Genomic DNA, 22,000 nt, shown 5'->3' on the forward strand with positions numbered 1-22,000 from the left:
CAAGTTATGTCAGCTGTTAAGACATATTATGACATGGTTATGACCATATAGTGTTACCATTTAAGTGCTTCTAAAATCCTCTGTGTGAAAAAATGAATGGTGGAAAAATGATTGGAACCATTTCCCTGTTTGACAGCTAGCTTTTATGGGTATAATGACTCATACTGTGGTATTCTATGGAGTTGGAAAGAGCAGAAACAGATCTGGGACCAGGTTGGGCAACTATAAAGTTACAACTACAGTATACAGTTACATTTCAAACGCAGTTTAATTTGTTATTTCATTTTTAACCTATTTTTTTCCCCCAGAAGTAGACTTCTATGTATTCAACACATTTCATTTTATCCAAAGATGTGGCCTATCTTATGATTCTGGCAAGCAGCCAAGGTTGAACAGCGATACCCAATCAAAATTCAGATTTTGCCTATTCTGAATAGAATAATGTTTGCCTAGCAACAATCTCTCATTGGCTAGAATTGAGTACGTGCTGGGAAAATGAAACTTAACAGAATGTAAGCTGCAGCACAATGGTATTTTAAGGTGCAGCACTTTAGTTTTGCATGAGTTTTAGACCATTCCATTGGTCGTTGAGGTAAATATCCACCCACCTGAGGCATGTGGCTATGCAAAACCAGCAGGCCCACTGCTTAAGCTCTCTGTGACAACAGGGGACAACAATATACAGATCTGTGAAAACACACTAAAAGTGAGTATTCAACTTAACTACCTTACAAATTAAATGTTGTACAACAATCTTCTCTACAGTATTTGAATAACTGTAGCACAATATTAAGTAGACATTTTATTGATAACATGTCTGATAATATTTATGCGTAAATAATCATATGATTACAGTTTGTTTGTATTTATACACGTTTTAATATTGTAGAACAGTGAAAGGAGAAACATGGTAAGATTTTTACCTGAAACATTTACCTTGTTTAGTGCAGAGATAGTGCAGTATACTGTATATTGTTTAGTGCAGTATACTGTATATTGTTTAGTGCAGTATACTGTTACTTGTTTAGTGCAGAGATAGTGCAGTATACTGTACCTTGGTTAGTGCAGAGATAGTGCAGTATACTGTACCTTGGTTAGTGCAGAGATAGTGCAGTATACTGTACCTTGGTTAGTTCAGAGATAGTGCAGTATACTGTATCTTGTTTAGTGCAGAGATAGTGCAGTATACTGTACCTTGGTTAGTGCAGAGATAGTGCAGTATACTGTACCTTGGTTAGTGCAGAGATAGTGCAGCATACTGTACCTTGGTTAGTGCAGAATACTGTACCTTGGTTAGTGCAGAGATAGTGCAGTATACTGTACCTTGGTTAGTTCAGAGATAGTGCAGTATACTGTACCTTGGGTCAACAGCCATCTTCTAGCAGGTTGTTGCTGTGAGGGACACACCTGCAGGTTTTTGTCAGTACTGACTAAGGTCACACTGCTTAGACGTTGCATGCATCAACCAATGGTTGACTGACAGATTGCTAAAACACATGATGTGGTTAGCTGACATGTAAAATACCTGTCCTGGCGTTGTAAGATCTGGCATCAGCAACGTCTGAGCAGAGGAATGCACCTTTTGTGTTCTGACACCTCCCAATTTACTCATTATTCACTGGTTTCAGTTATACCGATTCCACTTAATTATTGTTTGAACTTTTCCTGTCTGTCTACCCAGTAGATGTGATATTTGATGTTAATGGGAACACAACCTCTAACTGGTCTATCTGGTCTTGACAGTAGCAGCCAGGCAACGGTAGAATAATAGCCATGTTTAGAATGTCATTTGACATGCCATATGTGACTACGTTATGTACGCCCTATCTTAGGGAATGTACTGTGTTTTACAACAGTTGTACAGCACATCATTACTCTTTTTATGGTTTATAGTTTTATAGTTTTTATTGTTTAGAAGTCAAATAAATAAATAAATAATTTAGTCTTTCCTCATCTGTGAATGTTGGAACTTGGCCAAACGCTTTGGATGAGTCGCTGAAGAAATGTGAACTTTATAATTTGTAATGAGGTCATCATCTGTTTCCATGTTTTTGATTGGCTGCAGTAGTAGAAATGGAACAAGGAAGAGGAGGGACTCTGAAGATTATGTTACTGTTGACACTGTGTCAGCAAGACTTCACTGGTCAATGCCAAGGTACACACACACACGCACGTACTGTACATGAACACACACATAGTGTCTTGATAAATGGCTACTGAAAACGATCAACTCAAGCACTTCTTGTCTGTTTCCAGTTTCAGGGCAGCCTTCTGACCTGAGGATAGTTCTGGTGGGAAGGACTGGAGCAGGGAAGAGTACAACAGGGAACACCATCCTGGGTAAAAACGTGTTTGAGGTGAAGGAATCTCCAGTGTCTGTGACTGCTCAGAGTGAGAAACAGAGTGGAATGGTGGATGGGAGGATGATTGATGTCATCGACACCCCGGGGCTCTATGACACAACAATGTCTAAAGAAGAGATAAAAAGACAAATAGAGAAGGCCATCTACATGTCAGTCCCAGGACCCCACGCCTTCCTGCTGGTGATCAGACTGGGGGTGAGGTTCACAGAGGAGGAGCAGAACACTGTGAAGTGGATCCAGGAGAACTTTGGAGAAGATGCGTCAATGTACACCATCTTGCTGTTCACACATGGGGATCAACTGAAGGGAAAAACAGTCAAAGGGTTTCTTGCTCAGAGCAAAGATCTACGGAGACTCATCAATATGTGTGGGGGCAGATATCACTCCCTAATCAATGACAAGAGAGAAGACAAGACTCAGGTTACAGAGCTGCTGGAGAAGATCAAGGAGATGGTGGCGGAGGACAATGGAGGAGAACACTACACCAGTGCTGACTATGAGGAGGCTCAGAGAAAGATCAGCGATATTACGTATTACTGTAAACTGGCAGCGTATGGCGGTCTAGCCGCAGCAGGAATAGGGATGTTGTCTGCTTCACCAGTATTGGTGGCAGCAGGTGTAGCTGCAGGCTTCAGCCAAGGGTTTGAATGCACTATGCATATGCTAGGCTTTTAAAACACCGGGTGTGCGTTCAGTTGGTCTTAACTTTTCGCTACATATGGCAACGGTACTTACTGAATGATATAACAGTTCTTTCAAAACCATTTGCAATGTTATAGATATGCTGGCCGCATGGCAGGATGGCCCTAGCAGGGTGTGAACGTGGAAAATGTTAACAAAACACTCTTGCTGCACTGTACACAATCACCCTTTCATCACCTATAGTTACATTGTTCCTCAACTCAAATCATGACCGTTTTGAAAGCAGCCCAGGTGTTGACCATGTTTATCTGTAACGCCCTGGCCATAGAAAGGGTTTTTTTTGTTCGTTATTTTTGTTAGGCCAGGGTGTTACATTGGGTGGGCGTTCTATGTTCTTTTTTCTAGGTTGGTTTGTTTAGTTGATTTTGGCCGTGTGGCTTCCAATCAGGCACAGCTGTAGTTTGTTGTTGCTGATTGGGAGTCACACATAAGTAGCCTGTTTTTCCTTTGGGTTTTTGTGGGTGATTGTTTCTGTCTAGTGTTTTCTGTTACGTTCATTTTTGACCAGACAGGACTGTTTGCTGTCGTTGCTGTTTAGTGTTTTGTTTATAGTGGTTCATTTTATTAAATATTCAAAATGAATACACATCCTCCGCTGCACCTTGGTTTCATTACTACGACAGCCGTTACATTATCTTAGTACATGTATTTAGTGTGGATATATAGTATTGTCGTGTCTTTACTATGGATTAAATGATATGACATGCTATTTTATAAAATCAATTCTCTGTAATTAATATTACCTGATTAAACTAATCATGTAAATGTAATTAACTAGGAAGTCAGGGCACCACAGAATAATGTTTATAGAGCTGTTGTCTTCCTAATAAACTCTTAAAGACCTGGTAATCTTTTATATCAATAGCAGTCAATTATTAATCATCACCTTATTCAGTCTCATCTGAAAGTCGTAAAATTCTTGGTTATCTTCACGAACCCTGGCTAACAAGTTGAATCTGCAATACAAAATTTGGTTTAATTATTTATTTACAAATACCTAAATAGTCACACAGAGTTACATATATACAGGATGGATCATACGTTGATTACTAATTATGTCATAAAAGGAAACGTCCCTAGTGGACGGAACTGATATGACGGCTGGTTACACAAAGAAAGGGGGTTGGGTTTCAATGAAAGTGCGGGAAGACTGAGAAACAAAGGATTGGGTCTCTATCAGACCTTATGAAGCTATGCTATCATAAGTACAGAATCTTAAGCATTCTAAATAACCGCACATTCGGAAAAGGAAATTCAAGAAATATATTTACTCTGAGCTGCGCTTCGATAGATTGGTCGAAGATGGAAGGCTGGGTTGCCCAGCAGAGATCTCCCTTGTCCTTTGAAGAGTATTTCTGGGCAGATACGTTGTAGTCGTTCATCTGGTAGTAGAACAGATACGATGTAGTACCCTGTCGTTCGGTGGTAGAACAGATACGATGTAGTACCCTGTCGTTCGGTGGTAGAACAGATACGATGTAGTACCCTGTCGTTCCGAAGAGATTCTCCGTCCCTTCCCAGGCCACGCACGTCCACAGCTGCTGCTGATAACTTGACGGCCAGTATGTATCACTTCTTTAGTGAATAAGAGTTCAAAGTTCATACCAAGTTGCTATACCATAAGCTCATGCTATATTCTGGCTGGTATAGTCGAAATTCATCCCTTCAGCGTGTCGATCGTCACCTCCACATTGAAATTCTCCCTTTTTAAAGTATGGACAGCAGTCCTCACGTCATCGGGACTATAAGAGGTTGACTTTCGTCAATGGGCATTTGTAATGAGGGAGAGAAGGGCATGTTTCATAGTTCACAACCAATGCCTGTTCACTTGGGCGGGGCCACTGTGTGAGCATAGTTCTTTTATGAAAACAATTCTTTCATTTAGAAGCTAAAATTACATTTAATCTTTTCACAAATAGTTTCATATTTAAAAATTTAAATTGCACAACAATTCCATGTGAATCTGATAACTAGAATGTGTAGACTTTCCAAGATACAGTTTATGTTGTCCTATCATCAGTAATAATGTCTCAGACGACAACTGATCTGACATCACATTTTTTAAGTACCAACGGACACTTTCAACTGGTTGGATTACCGAAATATTGTTAGGTTCCCAACCTTTTGATGTTACCATACTCTATGTTACCAAAGGGCTTTCCAAGAGTCCATTCTGTAGAGTGGAGAGAAAAAGGGGGAAAGGTATTTATGGGGGGGGGGTCATAAACCTCCGCCAACAGGGCGACGTCATGACAGTATGTATTAAATGGTAGTGTGTGCATTTAGTGGGGATATATAGTATATATTAAATGGTAGTGTGTTGTATTTAGTGGGGGATGGTGTAGGAACGAACAGGAACAGAATGAGTTGAAATATAAAGTCAAGAAGAAGCAGATTTAAGATGGCGTATTGACAGCAACAGCAGTAGTTCAGACGGTGGTAGCAGCTCCAGTAGTAGTTCAGACGGTGGTAGCAGCTCCAGTAGTAGTTCAGACGGTGGTAGCAGCTCCAGTAGTAGTTCAGACAGTGGTAGCAGCTCCAGTAGTAGTTCAGACGGTGGTAGCAGCACCAGTAGTAGTTCAGACGGTGGGTAGCAGCTCCAGTAGTAGTTCAGACGGTGGTAGCAGCTCCAGTAGTAGTTCAGACGGTGGTAGCAGCTCCAGTAGTAGTTCAGACGGTGGTAGCAGCTCCAGTAGTAGTTCAGACGGTGGGTAGCAGCTCCAGTAGTAGTTCAGACGGTGGGTAGGCAGCTCCAGTAGTAGTTCAGACGGTGGTAGCAGCACCAGTAGTAGTTCAGACGGTGGTAGCAGCACCAGTAGTAGTTCAGACGGTGGTAGCAAGCACCAGTAGTAGTTCAGACGGTGGGTAGCAGCTCCAGTAGTAGTTCAGACGGTGGTAGCAGCTCCAGTAGTAGTTCCGACGGTGGTAGCAGCTCCAGTAGTAGTACAGACGGTGGTAGCAGCACCAGTAGTAGTTCAGACGGTGGTAGCAGCTCCAGTAGTAGTTCAGACGGTGGTAGCAGCTCAGTAGTAGTTCAGACGGTGGTAGCAGCTCCAGTAGTAGTTCAGGACGGTGGTAGCAGCACCAGTAGTAGTTTCAGACGGTGGGTAGCAGCTCCAGTAGTAGTTTCAGACGGTGGTAGCAGCACCAGTAGTAGTTCAGACGGTGGTAGCAGCACCAGTAGTAGTTCTGACGGTGAAGCAGCACCAGTAGTAGTTCAGACGGTGGTAGCAGCACCAGTAGTAGTTCAGACGGTGGTAGCAGCTCCAGGAGTAGCAGCTCCAGTAGTAGTTCAGACGGTGGTAGCAGCTCCAGTAGTAGTTTCAGACGGTGGTAGCAGCACCAGTAGTAGTTCAGACGGTGAAGCAGCAACAGTAGTAGTTCAGAACGGTGGTAGCAGCACCAGTAGTAGTTCTGACGGTGAAGCAGCACCAGTAGTAGTTCAGACGGTGGTAGCAGCACCAGTAGTAGTTCAGACGGTGGTAGCAGCTCCAGGAGTAGCAGCTCCAGTAGTAGTTCAGACGGTGGTAAGGCACGTCCAGTAGTAGTATCAGACGGTTGGTAGCAGCTCCAGTAGTAGTTCAGACGGTGGTAGCAGCACAGTAGTAGTTCAGACGGTGGTAGCAGCTCCAGTAGTAGTTCAGACGGTGGTTAGCAGCACCAGTAGTAGTTCAGACGGTTGGTAGCAGCACCAGTAGTAGTTCAGACGGTGGGTAGCAGCACCGTAGGTAGTTCAGACGGTGGTAGCAGCACCAGTAGTAGTTCAGACGGTGAAGCAGCACCAGTAGTTCAACGGTTCACCCAGTAGTAGTTTCAGACGGTGGTAGCAGCTCCAGTAGTAGTTCAGACGGTGGTAGCAGCACAGTAGTAGTTCAGACGGTGGTAGCAGCTCCAGTAGTAGTTCAGACGGTGGTAGCAGCTCCAGTAGTAGTTCAGACGGTGGTAGCAGCTCCAGTAGTAGTTTCAGACGGTGGTAGCAGCTCCAGTAGTAGTTCAGACGGTGGTAGCAGCACCAGTAGTAAGTTCAGACGGTGGTAGCAGCTCCAGTAGTAGTTTCAGACGGTGGTAGCAGCACCAGTAGTAGTTCAGACGGTGGTAGCAGCTCCAGGAGTAGCAGCTCCAGTAGTAGTTCAGACGGTGGTAGCAGCTCCAGTAGTAGTCAGACGGTGGTAGCAGCACCAGTAGTAGTTCAGACGGTGAAGCAGCACCAGTAGTAGTTCAGACGGTGGTAGCAGCTCCAGTAGTATGTTCAGACGGTGGGTAGCAGCTCCAGTAGTAGTTCAGACGGTGGTAAGCAGCTCCAGTAGTAGTTCAGACGTGGTAGCAGCTCCAGTAGTAGTTCAGGACTGGTTGTAGCAGCTCCAGTAGTAGTTCAGACGGTGGTGAGCAGCCAGTAGCTAGTTCAGACGGGTGTGCAGCCATAGTATAGCCGGTGGTAGCAGCACCAGTAGTAGTTCAGACGGTGGGTAGCAGCTCCCAGTAGTAGTTCAGACGGTGGTAGCAGCTCCAGTAGTAGTTCAGACGGTGGTAGCAGCACCAGTAGTAGTTCAGACGGTGGTAGCAGCTCAGTAGTAGTTCAGACGGTGGTAGCAGCACCAGTAGTGTTCAGACTGTGGTGGTTAGCAGCACCAGTAGTAGTTCAGACGGTGGTAGCAGCACCAGTAGTAGTTCAGACAGGTGGTAGCAGCTCCAGTAGTAGTTCAGACGGTGGTAAGCAGCCACGTAGTAGTTCAGACGGTGGTAGCAGCTCAGTAGTAGTTCAGACGGTGGTAGCAGCTCCAGTAGTAGTTCAGACGGTGGTAAGCAGCACAGTAGTAGTTCAGACGGTGGTAGCAGCACCAGTAGTAGTTTCAGACGGTGTGGTAGCAGCTCCAGTAGTAGTTCAGACGGTGGTAGCAGCACCAGTAGTAGTTTCAGACGGTGGTAGCAGCACCAGTAGTAGTTCAGACGGTGGTATGGTAGCAGCACCAGTAGTAGTTCAGACGGTGGTAGCAGCTCCAGTAGTAGTTCAGACGGTGGGTAGCAGCTCCAGTAGTAGTTCAGACGGTGGTAGCACGCTCCAGTAGTAGTTCAGCACGGTGGTAGCAGCACCAGTAGTTAGTTCAGACGGTGGTAGCAAGCACCAGTAGTAGTTCAGACGGTGGTAGCAGCACCAGTAGTAGATCCTGTTACAGCTGTTTTAACGGGGTATTTTCATGGTTCAATGCCTTTAATAAAAGACTGAAAGACCCTGGCATATAAAGATGTGGAAGAATAAGAGGTTGGAAGTCCTGAAGGACACACACACAGCAATTACGAGAATCTGTTTTTCAACACATTGCTTCAAGGCAAAATGTTGTTGTTTTGTTTTATTGTGGTAAGACACTCAATGGTGAGACTTTACAGAACAGTTTATCAAAATATTGGCGTTTCATGGAATTAGTTATTCACATATGACAGATGCATATTTGTATATATTTTACAGATATTTTTACACAGTCATAACTATGTCATAACAGCTGACATAACATGTCATAACCTGTCATAATATGGTCATAACACTGTCATGACACATATATTTAGACCTGTTGTGACATATCTTGCATTATTTTATGGCTGGTTATGACTCCTACATAAGAGTCAAAACCCACAGAACCTACCACACAAAGCAAAACATTCCATTACAACATAGCCTATATCATTTTCTGAAATTGATCTTTGACCATTACATTATCATTGTAATTGTGCACACATTGATGTCATACATGCACCTACCCCAATGCTCTGTGCTGATGACTGGGATGAATGCAGGAGCAGATTTCAGGAGCAGGACAAGACAGCCTCTTTTTGACTGATGACTGACATAAGCGCATGATAGGCCTATCTGGCTTATATGATTAGGGTGGTCATAATGCTTCTTGATAGTGTCATAAAGTGCATTTTCTACAAGTTAAATTTAAATATATGAGGGGAAAAAACATGACTGTTTCTCTCAGCCTCATGACAAAATTCTGCATTCATCCCAGTCATAAGAAACAGAGCATTGGGGTAGGTGCATGTATGACATCAATGTGTGCGCAATTACAATGATAATTTAATGGTCAAAGGTCAATTTCAGAAAATGATATAGGCTATGTTGTAATGGAATGTTTTGCTTTGTGTGGTAGGTTCTGTGGGTTTTGACTCTTATGTAGGTGTCATAACCTGCCATAAAATAATGCAAGATATGTCACAACAGGTCTAAATATATGTGTCATGACAGTGTTATGACCATTTTATGACAGGTTATGACAAGTTATGTCAGCTGTTAAGACATATTATGACATGGTTATGACCATATAGTGTTACCATTTAAGTGCTTCTAAAATCCTCTGTGTGAAAAAATGAATGGTGGAAAAATGATTGGAACCATTTCCCTGTTTTGACAGCTAGGTTTTATGGGTATTATGACTCATACTGTGGTATTCTATGGAGTTGGAAAGAGCAGAAACAGATCTGGGACCAGGTTGGGCAACTATAAAGTTACAACTACAGTATACAGTTACATTTCAAACGCAGTTTAATTTGTTATTTCATTTTTAACCTATTTTTTTCCCCCAGAAGTAGACTTCTATGTATTCACACATTTCATTTTATCCAAAGATGTGGCCTATCTTATGATTCTGGCAAGCAGCCAAGGTTTGAACAGCGATACCCAATCAAAATTCAGATTTTGCCTATTCTGAATAGAATAATGTTTGCCTAGCAACAATCTCTCATTGGCTAGAATTGAGTACGTGCTGGGAAAATGAAACTTAACAGAATGTAAGCTGCAGCACAATGGTATTTTAAGGTGCAGCACTTTAGTTTTGCATGAGTTTTTAGACCATTCCATTGGTCGTTGAGGGTAAATATCCACCCACCTGAGGCATGTGGCTATGCAAAACCCAGCAGGCCCACTGCTTAAGCTCTCTGTGACAACAGGGGACAACAATATACAGATCTGGTGAAAACACACTAAAAGTGAGTAATTCAACTTAACTACCTTACAAATTAAATGTTGTACAACAATCTTCTCTACAGTATTTGAAGTAACTGTAGCACAATATTAAGTAGACATTTTATTGATAACATGTCTGATAATATTTATGCGTAAATAATCATATGATTACAGTTTGGTTTGTATTTATACACGTTTTAATATTGTAGAAACAGTGAAAGGAGAAACATGGTAAGATTTTACCTGAAAACATTTACCTTGTTTAGTGCAGAGATAGTGCAGTATACTGTATATTGTTTAGTGCAGTATACTGTATATTGGTTTGTGCAGTATACTGTTACTTGTTTAGTGCAGAGATAGTGCAGTATACTGTACCTTGGTTAGTGCAGAGATAGTGCAGTATACTGTACCTTGGTTAGTGCAGAGATAGTGCAGTATACTGTACCTTGGTTAGTGCAGAGATAGTGCAGTATACTGTATCTTGGATAGTGCAGAGATAGGTGCAGTATACTGTACCTTGGTTAGTGCAGAGATAGTGCAGTATACTGTACCTTGGTTAGTGCAGAGATAGTGCAGCATACTGTACCTTGGTTAGTGCAGAATACTGTACCTTGGTTAGTGCAGAGATAGTGCAGTATACTGTACCTTGGTTAGTTCAGAGATAGTGCAGTATACTGTACCTTGGGTCAACAGCCATCTTCTAGCAGGTTGTTGCTGTGAGGGACACACACACCTGCAGGTTTTTGTCAGTACTGACTAAGGTCACACTGCTTAGACGTTGCATGCATCAACCAATGGTTGACTGACAGATTGCTAAAACACATGATGTGGTTAGCTGACATGTAAAATACCTGTCCTGGCGTTGTAAGATCTGCATCAGCAACGTCTGAGCAGAGGAATGCACCTTTTGTGTTCTGACCACCTCCCAATTTACTCATTATCACTGGTTTCAGTTATACCGATTCCACTTAATTATTGTTTGAACTTTTCCTGTCTGTCTACCCAGTAGATGTGATATTTGAGTTAATGGGAACACAACCTCTAACTGGTCTATCTGGTCTTGACAGTAGCCGCCAGGCAACGGTTAGTAATAATAGCCATGTTTAGAATGTCATTTGACATGCCATTATGTGACTACGTTATGTACCGCCCTATCTTAGGGAATGTACTGTGTTTTACAACAGTTGTACAGCACATCATTACTCTTTTTATGGTTTATAGTTTTATAGTTTTTATTGTTTAGAAGTCAAAATAAATAAAATAAATAATTTTAGTCTTTCCTCGTCTGTGAATGTTGGAACTTGGCCAACCGCTTTGGATGAGTCGCTGAAGAAATGTGAACTTTATAATTTGTAATGAAGGTCATCATCTGTTTCCATGTTTTTGATTGGCGTGCAGTAGTAGAAATGGAACGAGGAAGAGGAGGGACTCTGAAGATTATGTTTACTGGTGACACTGTGTCAGCACGACTTCACTGGTCAATGCCCAGGTACACACACACACGCACGTACTGTACATGAACACACACATAGTGTCTTGATAAATGGCTACTGAAAACGATCAACTCAAGCACTTCTTGTCTGTTTCCAGTTTCAGGCAGCCTTCTGAACCTGAGGATAGTTCTGGTGGGAAGGACTGGAGCAGGGAAGAGTACAACAGGGAACACCATCCTGGTAAAACGTGTTTGAGGTGAAGGAATCTCCAGTGTCTGTGACTGCTTCAGAGTGAGAAACAGAGTGGAATGTGGATGGGAGGATGATTGATGTCATCGACACCCGGGGCTCTATGACACAACAATGTCTAAAGAAGAGATAAAAAGACAAATAGAGAAGGCCATCTACATGTCAGTCCAGGACCCACGCCTTCTGCTGGTGATCAGACTGGGGGTGAGGTTCACAGAGGAGGAGCAGAACACTGTGAAGTGGATCCAGGAGCACTTTGGAGAAGATGCGTCAATGTACACCATCTTGCTGTTCACACATGGGGATCAACTGAAGGGAAGAAAAACAGTCAAAGGGTTTCTTGCTCAGAGCAAAGATCTACGGAGACTCATCAATATGTGTGGGGGCAGATATCACTCCCTAATCAATGACAAGAGAGAAGACAAGACTCAGGTTACAGAGCTGCTGGAGAAGATCAAGGAGATGGTGGCGGAGGACAATGGAGGAGAACACTAACCAGTGCTGACTATGAGGAGGCTCAGAGAAAGATCAGCGATATTTACGTTTTTACTGTAAACTGGCAGCGTTATGGCGGTCTAGCCGCAGCAGGAATAGGGATGTTGTCTGCTTCACCAGTATTGGTGGCAGCAGGTGTAGCTGCAGGCTTCAGCCAAGGGTTTGAATGCACTATGCATATGCTAGGCTTTTTAAAACACCGGGTGTGCGTTCAGTTGGTCTTAACTTTTTCGCTACATATGGCACCGGTATTACGAATGCTATAACAGTTCTTTCAAAACCACTTTGCAATGTTATAGATATGCTGGCCGCATGGCTAGGATGGCCCTAGCAGGGTGTGAACGTGAAAATGGTAACAAAACACTCTTGCTGCACTGTACACAATCACCCTTTCATCACCTATAGTTACATTGTTCCTCAACTCAAATCATGACCGTTTTTTGAAAGCAGCCAGGTGTTGACCATGTTTATCTGTAACGCCCTGGCCATAGAAAGGGGTTTTTTTGTTCGTATTTTGGTTAGGCCAGGGTGTTATATTGGGTGGGCGTTCTATGTTCTTTTTTCTAGGTTGGTTTGTTTCGTTGATTTTGGCCGTGGGCTTCCAATCAGGCACAGCTGTAGTTGTTGTTGATGATTGGGAGTCACACATAAGTAGCCTGTTTTTCCTTTGGGTTTTTGTGGGTGATTGTTTCTGTCTAGTGTTTTCTGTTACGTTCATTTTTGACCAGACAGGACTGTTTGCTGTCGTTGCTGTTTAGTGTTTCGTTTATAGTGGTTCATTTTATTAAACTATCAAAATGAATACACATCCTCCGCTGCACCTTGGTTTCATTAATACGACAGCCGTTACATTATCTTAGTACATGTATTTAGTGTGGATATATAGTATTGTCGTGTCTTTACTATGGATTAAATGATATGACATGCTATTTTATAAATCAATTCCTGCTGTAATTAATATTACCTGATTAAACTACTCATGTAAATGTAATTAACTAGGAAGTCAGGGCACCACAGAATAATGTTTATAGAGCTGTTGTCTTCCTAATAAACTCTTAAAGACCTGGTAATCTTTTATATCAATAGCAGTCAATTATTAATCATCACCTTATTCAGTCTCATCTGAAAGTCGTAAATTCTTGGTTATCTTCACGAACCTGGCTAACAAGTTGAATCTGCAATACAAAAATTTGGTTTAATTATTTATTTACAAAATACCTAAATAGTCACACAGATTACATATACAGGATGGATCATACGTTGATTACTAATTATGTCATAAAAGGAAACGTCCCTAGTGGACGGAACTGATATGACGGCTGGTTACACAAAGAAAGGGGGTTGGGTTTCAATGAAAGTGCGGGAAGACTGAGAAACAAAAGGATTGGGTCTCTATCAGACCTTATGAAGCTATGCTATCATAAGTACAGAATCTTAAGCATTCTAAATAACCGCACATTCGGAAAAGGAAAATTCAAGAAATATATTACTCTGAGCTGCGCTTCGATAGATTGGTCGAAGATGGAAGGCTGGTTGCCCAGCAGAGATCTCCCTTGTCCTTTGAAGAGTATTTCTGGGCAGATACGTTGTGTAGTCGTTCATCTGGTAGTAGAACAGATACGATGTAGTACCCTGTCGTTCGGTGGTAGAACAGATACGATGTAGTACCCTGTCGTTCGGTGGTAGAACAGATACGATGTAGTACCCTGTCGTTCCGAAGAGATTCTCCGTCCCTTCCCAGGCCACGCACGTCCACAGCTGCTGCTGATAACTTGACGGCCAGTATGTATCACTTTAGTGAATAAGAGTTCAAAGTTCATACCAAGTTGCTATACCATAAGCTCATGCTATATTCTGGCTGGTATAGTCGAAATTCATCCCTTCAGCGTGTCGATCGTCACCTCCACATTGAAATTCTCCCTTTTTAAAGTATGGACAGCAGTCCTCACGTCATCGGGACTATAAGAGGTTGACTTTCGTCAATGGGCATTTGTAATGAGGGAGAGAAGGGCATGTTTCATAGTTCACAACCAATGCCTGTTCACTTGGGGGGGCCACTGTGTGAGCATAGTTCTTTTATGAAAACAATTCTTTCATTTAGAAGCTAAAATTACATTTAATCTTTTCACAAATAGTTTCATATTTAAAAATTTAAATTGCACAACAATTCCATGTGAATCTGATAACTAGAATGTGTAGACTTTCCAAGATACAGTTTATGTTGTCCTATCATCAGTAATAATGTCTCAGACGACAACTGATCTGACATCACATTTTTTAAGTACCAACGGACACTTTCAACTGGTTGGATTACCGAAATATTGTTAGGTTCCCAACCTTTTGATGTTACCATACTCTATGTACCAAAGGGCTTTCCAAGAGTCCATTCTGTAGAGTGGAGAGAAAAAGGGGGAAAGGTATTTATGGGGGGGGGTCATAAACCTCCGCCAACAGGGCGACGTCATGACAGTATGTATTAAATGGTAGTGTGTGCATTTAGTGGGGATATTAGTATATATTAAAATGGTAGTGTGTGTATTTAGTGGGGATGGTGTAGGAACGAACAGGAAACAGAATGAGTTGAAATATAAAGTCAAGAAGAAGCAGATTTAAGATGGCGTATTGACAGCAACAGCAGTAGTTCAGACGGTGGTAGCAGCTCCAGTAGTAGTTCAGACGGTGGTAGCAGCTCCAGTAGTAGTTCAGACGGTGGTAGCAGCTCCAGTAGTAGTTCAGACAGTGGTAGCAGCTCCAGTAGTAGTTCAGACGGTGGTAGCAGCACCAGTAGTAGTTCAGACGGTGGTAGCAGCTCCAGTAGTAGTTCAGACGGTGGTAGCAGCTCCAGTAGTAGTTCAGACGGTGGTAGCAGCTCCAGTAGTAGTTCAGACGGTGGTAGCAGCTCCAGTAGTAGTTCAGACGGTGGTAGCAGCTCCAGTAGTAGTTCAGACGGTGGTAGCAGCTCCAGTAGTAGTTCAGACGGTGGTAGCAGCACCAGTAGTAGTTCAGACGGTGGTAGCAGCACCAGTAGTAGTTCAGACGGTGGTAGCAGCACCAGTAGTAGTTCAGACGGTGGTAGCAGCTCCAGTAGTAGTTCAGACGGTGGTAGCAGCTCCAGTAGTAGTTCCGACGGTGGTAGCAGCTCCAGTAGTAGTACAGACGGTGGTAGCAGCACCAGTAGTAGTTCAGACGGTGGTAGCAGCTCCAGTAGTAGTTCAGACGGTGGTAGCAGCTCCAGTAGTAGTTCAGACGGTGGTAGCAGCTCCAGTAGTTCAGACGGTGGTAGCAGCACCAGTAGTAGTTCAGACGGTGGTAGCAGCTCCAGTAGTAGTTCAGACGGTGGTAGCAGCACCAGTAGTAGTTCAGACGGTGGTAGCAGCACCAGTAGTAGTTCTGACGGTGAAGCAGCACCAGTAGTAGTTCAGACGGTGGTAGCAGCACCAGTAGTAGTTCAGACGGTGGTAGCAGCTCCAGGAGTAGCAGCAGTAGTAGTTCAGACGGTGGTAGCAGCTCCAGTAGTAGTTCAGACGGTGGTAGCAGCACCAGTAGTAGTTCAGACGGTGAAGCAGCACCAGTAGTAGTTCAGACGGTGGTAGCAGCACCAGTAGTAGTTCTGACGGTGAAGCAGCACCAGTAGTAGTTCAGACGGTGGTAGCAGCACCAGTAGTAGTTCAGACGGTGGTAGCAGCTCCAGGAGTAGCAGCTCCAGTAGTAGTTCAGACGGTGGTAGCAGCTCCAGTAGTAGTTCAGACGGTGGTAGCAGCTCCAGTAGTAGTTCAGACGGTGGTAGCAGCACCAGTAGTAGTTCAGACGGTGGTAGCAGCTCCAGTAGTAGTTCAGACGGTGGTAGCAGCACCAGTAGTAGTTCAGACGGTGGTAGCAGCACCAGTAGTAGTTCAGACGGTGGTAGCAGCACCAGTAGTAGTTCAGACGGTGGTAGCAGCACCAGTAGTAGTTCAGACGGTGAAGCAGCACCAGTAGTAGTTCAGACGGTGGTAGCAGCTCCAGTAGTAGTTCAGACGGTGGTAGCAGCTCCAGTAGTAGTTCAGACGGTGGTAGAGCACCAGTAGTTTCAGACGGTGGTAGCAGCTCCAGTAGTAGTTCAGACGGTGGTAGCAGCTCCAGTAGTAGTTCAGACGGTGGTAGCAGCTCCAGTAGTAGTTCAGACGGTGGTAGCAGCTCCAGTAGTAGTTCAGACGGTGGTAGCAGCACCAGTAGTAGTTCAGACGGTGGTAGCAGCTCCAGTAGTAGTTCAGACGGTGGTAGCAGCACCAGTAGTAGTTCAGACGGTGGTAGCAGCTCCAGGAGTAGCAGCTCCAGTAGTAGTTCAGACGGTGGTAGCAGCTCCAGTAGTAGTTCAGACGGTGGTAGCAGCACCAGTAGTAGTTCAGACGGTGAAGCAGCACCAGTAGTAGTTCAGACGGTGGTAGCAGCTCCAGTAGTGTTCAGACGGTGGTAGCAGCTCCAGTAGTAGTTCAGACGGTGGTAGCAGCTCCAGTAGTAGTTCAGACGGTGGTAGCAGCTCCAGTAGTAGTTCAGACGGTGGTAGCAGCTCCAGTAGTAGTTCAGAGGTGGTAGCAGCACCAGTAGTAGTTCAGACGGTGGTAGCAGCACCAGTAGTAGTTCAGACGGTGGTAGCAGCACCAGTAGTAGTTCAGACGGTGGTAGCAGCTCCAGTAGTAGTTCAGACGGTGGTAGCAGCTCCAGTAGTTCAGACGGTGGTAGCAGCACCAGTAGTAGTTCAGACGGTGGTAGCAGCTCCAGTAGTAGTTCAGACGGTGGTAGCAGCACCAGTAGTAGTTCAGACGGTGGTAGCAGCACCAGTAGTAGTTCAGACGGTGGTAGCAGCACCAGTAGTAGTTCAGACGGTGGTAGCAGCACAGTAGTTGTTCAGACGGTGGTAGCAGCACCAGTAGTAGTTCAGACGGTGGTAGCAGCACCAGTAGTAGTTCAGACGGTGGTAGCAGCACCAGTAGTAGTTCAGACGGTGGTAGCAGCTCCAGTAGTAGTTCAGACGGTGGTAGCAGTTCCAGTAGTAGTCAGACGGTGGTAGCAGCACCAGTAGTAGTTCAGACGGTGGTAGCAGCTCCAGTAGTAGTTCAGACGGTGGTAGCAGCTCCAGTAGTAGTTCAGACGGTGGTAGCAGCACCAGTAGTAGTTCTGACGGTGAAGCAGCACCAGTAGTAGTTCAGACGGTGGTAGCAGCACCAGTAGTAGTTCTGACGGTGGTAGCAGCACCAGTAGTAGTTCAGACGGTGGTAGCAGCTCCAGTAGTAGTTCAGACGGTGGTAGCAGCACCAGTAGTAGTTTCTGACGGTGAAGCAGCACCAGTAGTAGATCCTGTTACAGCTGTTTAACGGGGTATTTTCAGGGTTCAATGCCTTTAATAAAAGACTGAAAGACCCTGGCATATAAAGATGTGGAAGATAAGAGGTTGGAAGTCCTGAAGGACACACACACAGCAAATTACGAGAATCTGTTTTTCAACACATTGCTTCAAGGCAAAATGTTGTTGTTTTGTTTTATTGTGGTAAGACACTCAATGGTGAGACTTTTACAGAACAGTTTATCAAATATTGGCGTTTCATGGAATTAGTTATTCACAGATGACAGATGCATATTTTGTAATATTTTACAGATATTTTACACAGTCATAACTATGTCTAACAGCTGACATAACATGTCATAACCTGTCATAATATGGTCATAACACTGTCATGACACATATATTTAGACCTGTTGTGACATATCTTGCATTATTTTATGGCAGGTTATGACCTACATAAGAGTCAAAACCCACAGAACCTACCACACAAGCAAAACATTCCATTACAACATAGCCTATATCATTTTCTGAAATTGATCTTTGACCATTAAATTATCATTGTAATTGTGCACACATTGATGTCATACATGCACCTACCCCAATGCTGTTTGCTGATGACTGGGATGAATGCAGGAGCAGATTTCAGGAGCAGGACAAGACAGCCTCTTTTTGACTGATGACTGACATAAGCGCATGTAGGCCTATCTGGCTTATATGATTAGGGTGGTCATAATGCTTCTTGATAGTGTCATAAAGTGCATTTTCTACAAGTTAAATTTAAATATGAGGGAAAAACATGACTGTTTCTCTCAGCCTCATGACAAAATTCTGCATTCATCCCAGTCATAAGAAACAGAGCATTGGGGTAGGTGCATGTATGACATCAATGTGTGCGCAATTACAATGATAATTTAATGGTCAAAGGTCAATTTCAGAAAATGATATAGGCTATGTTGTAATGGAATGTTTTGCTTTGTGTGGTAGGTTCTGTGGGTTTTGACTCTTATGTAGGTGTCATAACCTGCCATAAAATAATGCAAGATATGTCACAACAGGTCTAAATATATGTGTCATGACAGTGTTATGACCATTTTATGACAGGTTATGACAAGTTATGTCAGCTGTTAAGACATATTATGACATGGTTATGACCATATAGTGTTACCATTTAAGTGCTTCTAAAATCCTCTGTGTGAAAAAATGAATGGTGGAAAAATGATTGGAACCATTTCCCTGTTTGACAGCTAGCTTTTATGGGTATAATGACTCATACTGTGGTATTCTATGGAGTTGGAAAGAGCAGAAACAGATCTGGGACCAGGTTGGGCAACTATAAAGTTACAACTACAGTATACAGTTACATTTCAAACGCAGTTTAATTTGTTATTTCATTTTTAACCAATTTTTTTCCCCCAGAAGTAGACTTCTATGTATTCAACACATTTCATTTTATCCAAAGATGTGGCCTATCTTATGATTCTGGCAAGCAGCCAAGGTTGAACAGCGATACCCAATCAAAATTCAGATTTTGCCTATTCTGAATAGAATAAGTGTTGCCTAGCAACAATTTCTCAATTGGCTAGAATTGAGTACTGTGGGGAAAAATGAAACTTAACAGAATGTAAGCTGCAGCACAATGGTATTTAAGGTGCAGCACTTTAGTTTTGCATGAGTTTTAGACCATTCCATTGGTCGTTGAGGTAAATATCCACCCACCTGAGGCATGTCGCTATGCAAAACCAGCAGGCCCACTGCTTAAGCTCTCTGTGACAACCAGGGGACAACAATATACAGATCTGTGAAAACACACTAAAAGTGAGTATTCAACTTAACTACCTTACAAATTAAATGTGTACAACAATCTTCTCTACAGTATTTGAATAACTGTAGCACAATATTAAGTAGACATTTTATTGATAACATGTCTGTTAATATTTATGCGTAAATAATCATATGATTACAGTTTGTTTGTATTTATACACGTTTTAATATTGTAGAACAGTGAAAGGAGAAACATGGTAAGATTTTTACCTGAAACATTTACCTTGTTTAGTGCAGAGATAGTGCAGTATACTGTATATTGTTTAGTGCAGTATACTGTATATTGTTTAGTGCAGTATACTGTTACTTGTTTAGTGCAGAGATAGTGCAGTATACTGTACCTTGGTTAGTGCAGAGATAGTGCAGTATACTGTACCTTGGTTAGTGCAGAGATAGTGCAGTATACTGTACCTTGGTTAGTTCAGAGATAGTGCAGTATACTGTATCTTGTTTAGTGCAGAGATAGTGCAGTATACTGTACCTTGGTTAGTGCAGAGATAGTGCAGTATACTGTACCTTGGTTAGTGCAGAGATAGTGCAGCATACTGTACCTTGTTTAGTGCAGAATACTGTACCTTGGTTAGTGCAGAGATAGTGCAGTATACTGTACCTTGGTTAGTTCAGAGATAGTGCAGTATACTGTACCTTGGGTCCACAGCCATCTTCTAGCAGGTTGTTGCTGTGAGGGACACACCTGCAGGTTTTGTCAGTACTGACTAAGGTCACACTGCTTAGACGTTGCATGCATCAACCAATGGTTGACTGACAGATTGCTAAAACACATGATGTGGTTAGCTGACATGTAAAATACCTGTCCTGGCGTTGTAAGATCTGGCATCAGCAACGTCTGAGCAGAGGAATGCACCTTTTGTGTTCTGACACCTCCAATTTACTCATTATTCACTGGTTTCAGTTATACCGATTCCACTTAATTATTGTTTGAACTTTTCCTGTCTGTCTACCCAGTAGATGTGATATTGATGTTAATGGGAACACCAACCTCTAACTGGTCTATCTGGTCTTGACAGTAGCAGCCAGGCAACGGTAGAATAATAGCCATGTTTAGAATGTCATTTGACATGCCATATATGACTACGTTATGTACGCCCTATCTTAGGGAATGTACTGTGTTTTACAACAGTTGTACAGCACATCATTACTCTTTTTATGGTTTATAGTTTTATAGTTTTATTGTTTAGAAGTCAAATAAATAAATAAATAATTTAGTCTTTCCTCATCTGTGAATGTTGGAACTTGGCCAAACGCTTTGGATGAGTCGCTGAAGAAATGTGAACTTTATAATTTGTAATGAGGTCATCATCTGTTTCCATGTTTTGATTGGCTGCAGTAGTAGAAATGGAACGAGGAAGAGGAGGGACTCTGAAGATTATGTTACTGTTGACACTGTGTCAGCAAGACTTCACTGGTCAATGCCAAGGTACACACACACACGCACGTACTGTACATGAACACACACATAGTGTCTTGATAAATGGCTACTGAAAAACTATCAACTCAAGCACTTCTTGTCTGTTTCCAGTTTCAGGGCAGCCTTCTGACCTGAGGATAGTTCTGGTGGAAGGACTGGAGCAGGGAAGAGTACAACAGGGAACACCATCCTGGGTTAAAAACGTGTTTGAGGTGAAGGAATCTCCAGTGTCTGTGACTGCTCAGAGTGAGAAACAGAGTGGAATGGTGGATGGGAGGATGATTGATGTCATCGACACCCCGGGGCTCGATGACACAACAATGTCTAAAGAAGAGATAAAAAGACAAATAGAGAAGGCCATCTACATGTCAGTCCCAGGACCCCACGCCTTCCTGCTGGTGATCAGACTGGGGAGGTTCACAGAGGAGGAGAGGAACACTGTGAAGTGGATCCAGGAGAACTTGGAGAAGATGCGTCAATGTACACCATCTTGCTGTTCACACATGGGGATCAACTGAAGGGAAAAACAGTCAAAGGGTTTCTTGCTCAGAGCAAAGATCTACGGAGACTCATCAATATGTGTGGGGGCAGATATCACTCCCTAATCAATGACAAGAGAGAAGACAAGACTCAGGTTACAGAGCTGCTGGAGAAGATCAAGGAGATGGTGGCGGAGGACAATGAGGAGAACACTACACCAGTGCTGACTATGAAGAGGCTCAGAGAAAGATCAGCGAATATACGTTTTACTGTAAACTGGCAGCGTATGGCGGTCTAGCCGCAGCAGGAATAGGGATGTTGTCTGCTTCACCAGTATTGGTGGCAGCAGGTGTAGCTGCAGGCTTCAGCCAAGGGTTTGAATGCACTATGCATATGCTAGGCTTTTAAAACACCGGGTGTGCGTTCAGTTGGTCTTAACTTTTCGCTACATATGGCAACGGTACTTACTGAATGATATAACAGTTCTTTCAAAACCATTTGCAATGTTATAGATATGCTGGCCGCATGGCAGGATGGCCCTAGCAGGGTGTGAACGTGGAAAATGTTAACAAAACACTCTTGCTGCACTGTACACAATCACCCTTTCATCACCTATAGTTACATTGTTCCTCAACTCAAATCATGACCGTTTTTGAAAGCAGCCCAGGTGTTGACCATGTTTATCTGTAACGCCCTGGCCATAGAAAGGGGTTTTTGTTCGTTATTTTGGTTAGGCCAGGGTGTTAC

At 43.1% G+C, this 22,000-nt stretch overlaps 1 protein-coding gene and 1 pseudogene across 1 annotated transcript; both read left to right on the forward strand.

Annotated features, from left to right (window-relative positions):
• The first annotated feature begins 526 nt into the window (after positions 1 to 526).
• LOC115147783 (GTPase IMAP family member 7-like) lies at positions 527 to 3,264 on the forward strand. The gene is made up of 3 exons (XM_029690078.1): positions 527 to 706; positions 2,066 to 2,155; positions 2,257 to 3,264. The coding sequence occupies exons 2-3, from the start codon at positions 2,074 to 2,076 to the stop codon at positions 3,036 to 3,038; spliced, it is 864 nt and encodes a 287-aa protein (XP_029545938.1). The 5' UTR covers positions 527 to 706; positions 2,066 to 2,073; the 3' UTR covers positions 3,039 to 3,264.
• A 16,026-nt stretch (positions 3,265 to 19,290) lies between these two features.
• Positions 19,291 to 21,887, forward strand: LOC115147789 (GTPase IMAP family member 7-like; annotated as a pseudogene).
• Positions 21,888 to 22,000: the final 113 nt, after the last annotated feature.

The sequence above is a fragment of the Salmo trutta genome, chromosome 14 (genome assembly GCF_901001165.1).
Source record: "Salmo trutta chromosome 14, fSalTru1.1, whole genome shotgun sequence".
NCBI classification, from domain to species: domain Eukaryota; kingdom Metazoa; phylum Chordata; class Actinopteri; order Salmoniformes; family Salmonidae; genus Salmo; species Salmo trutta.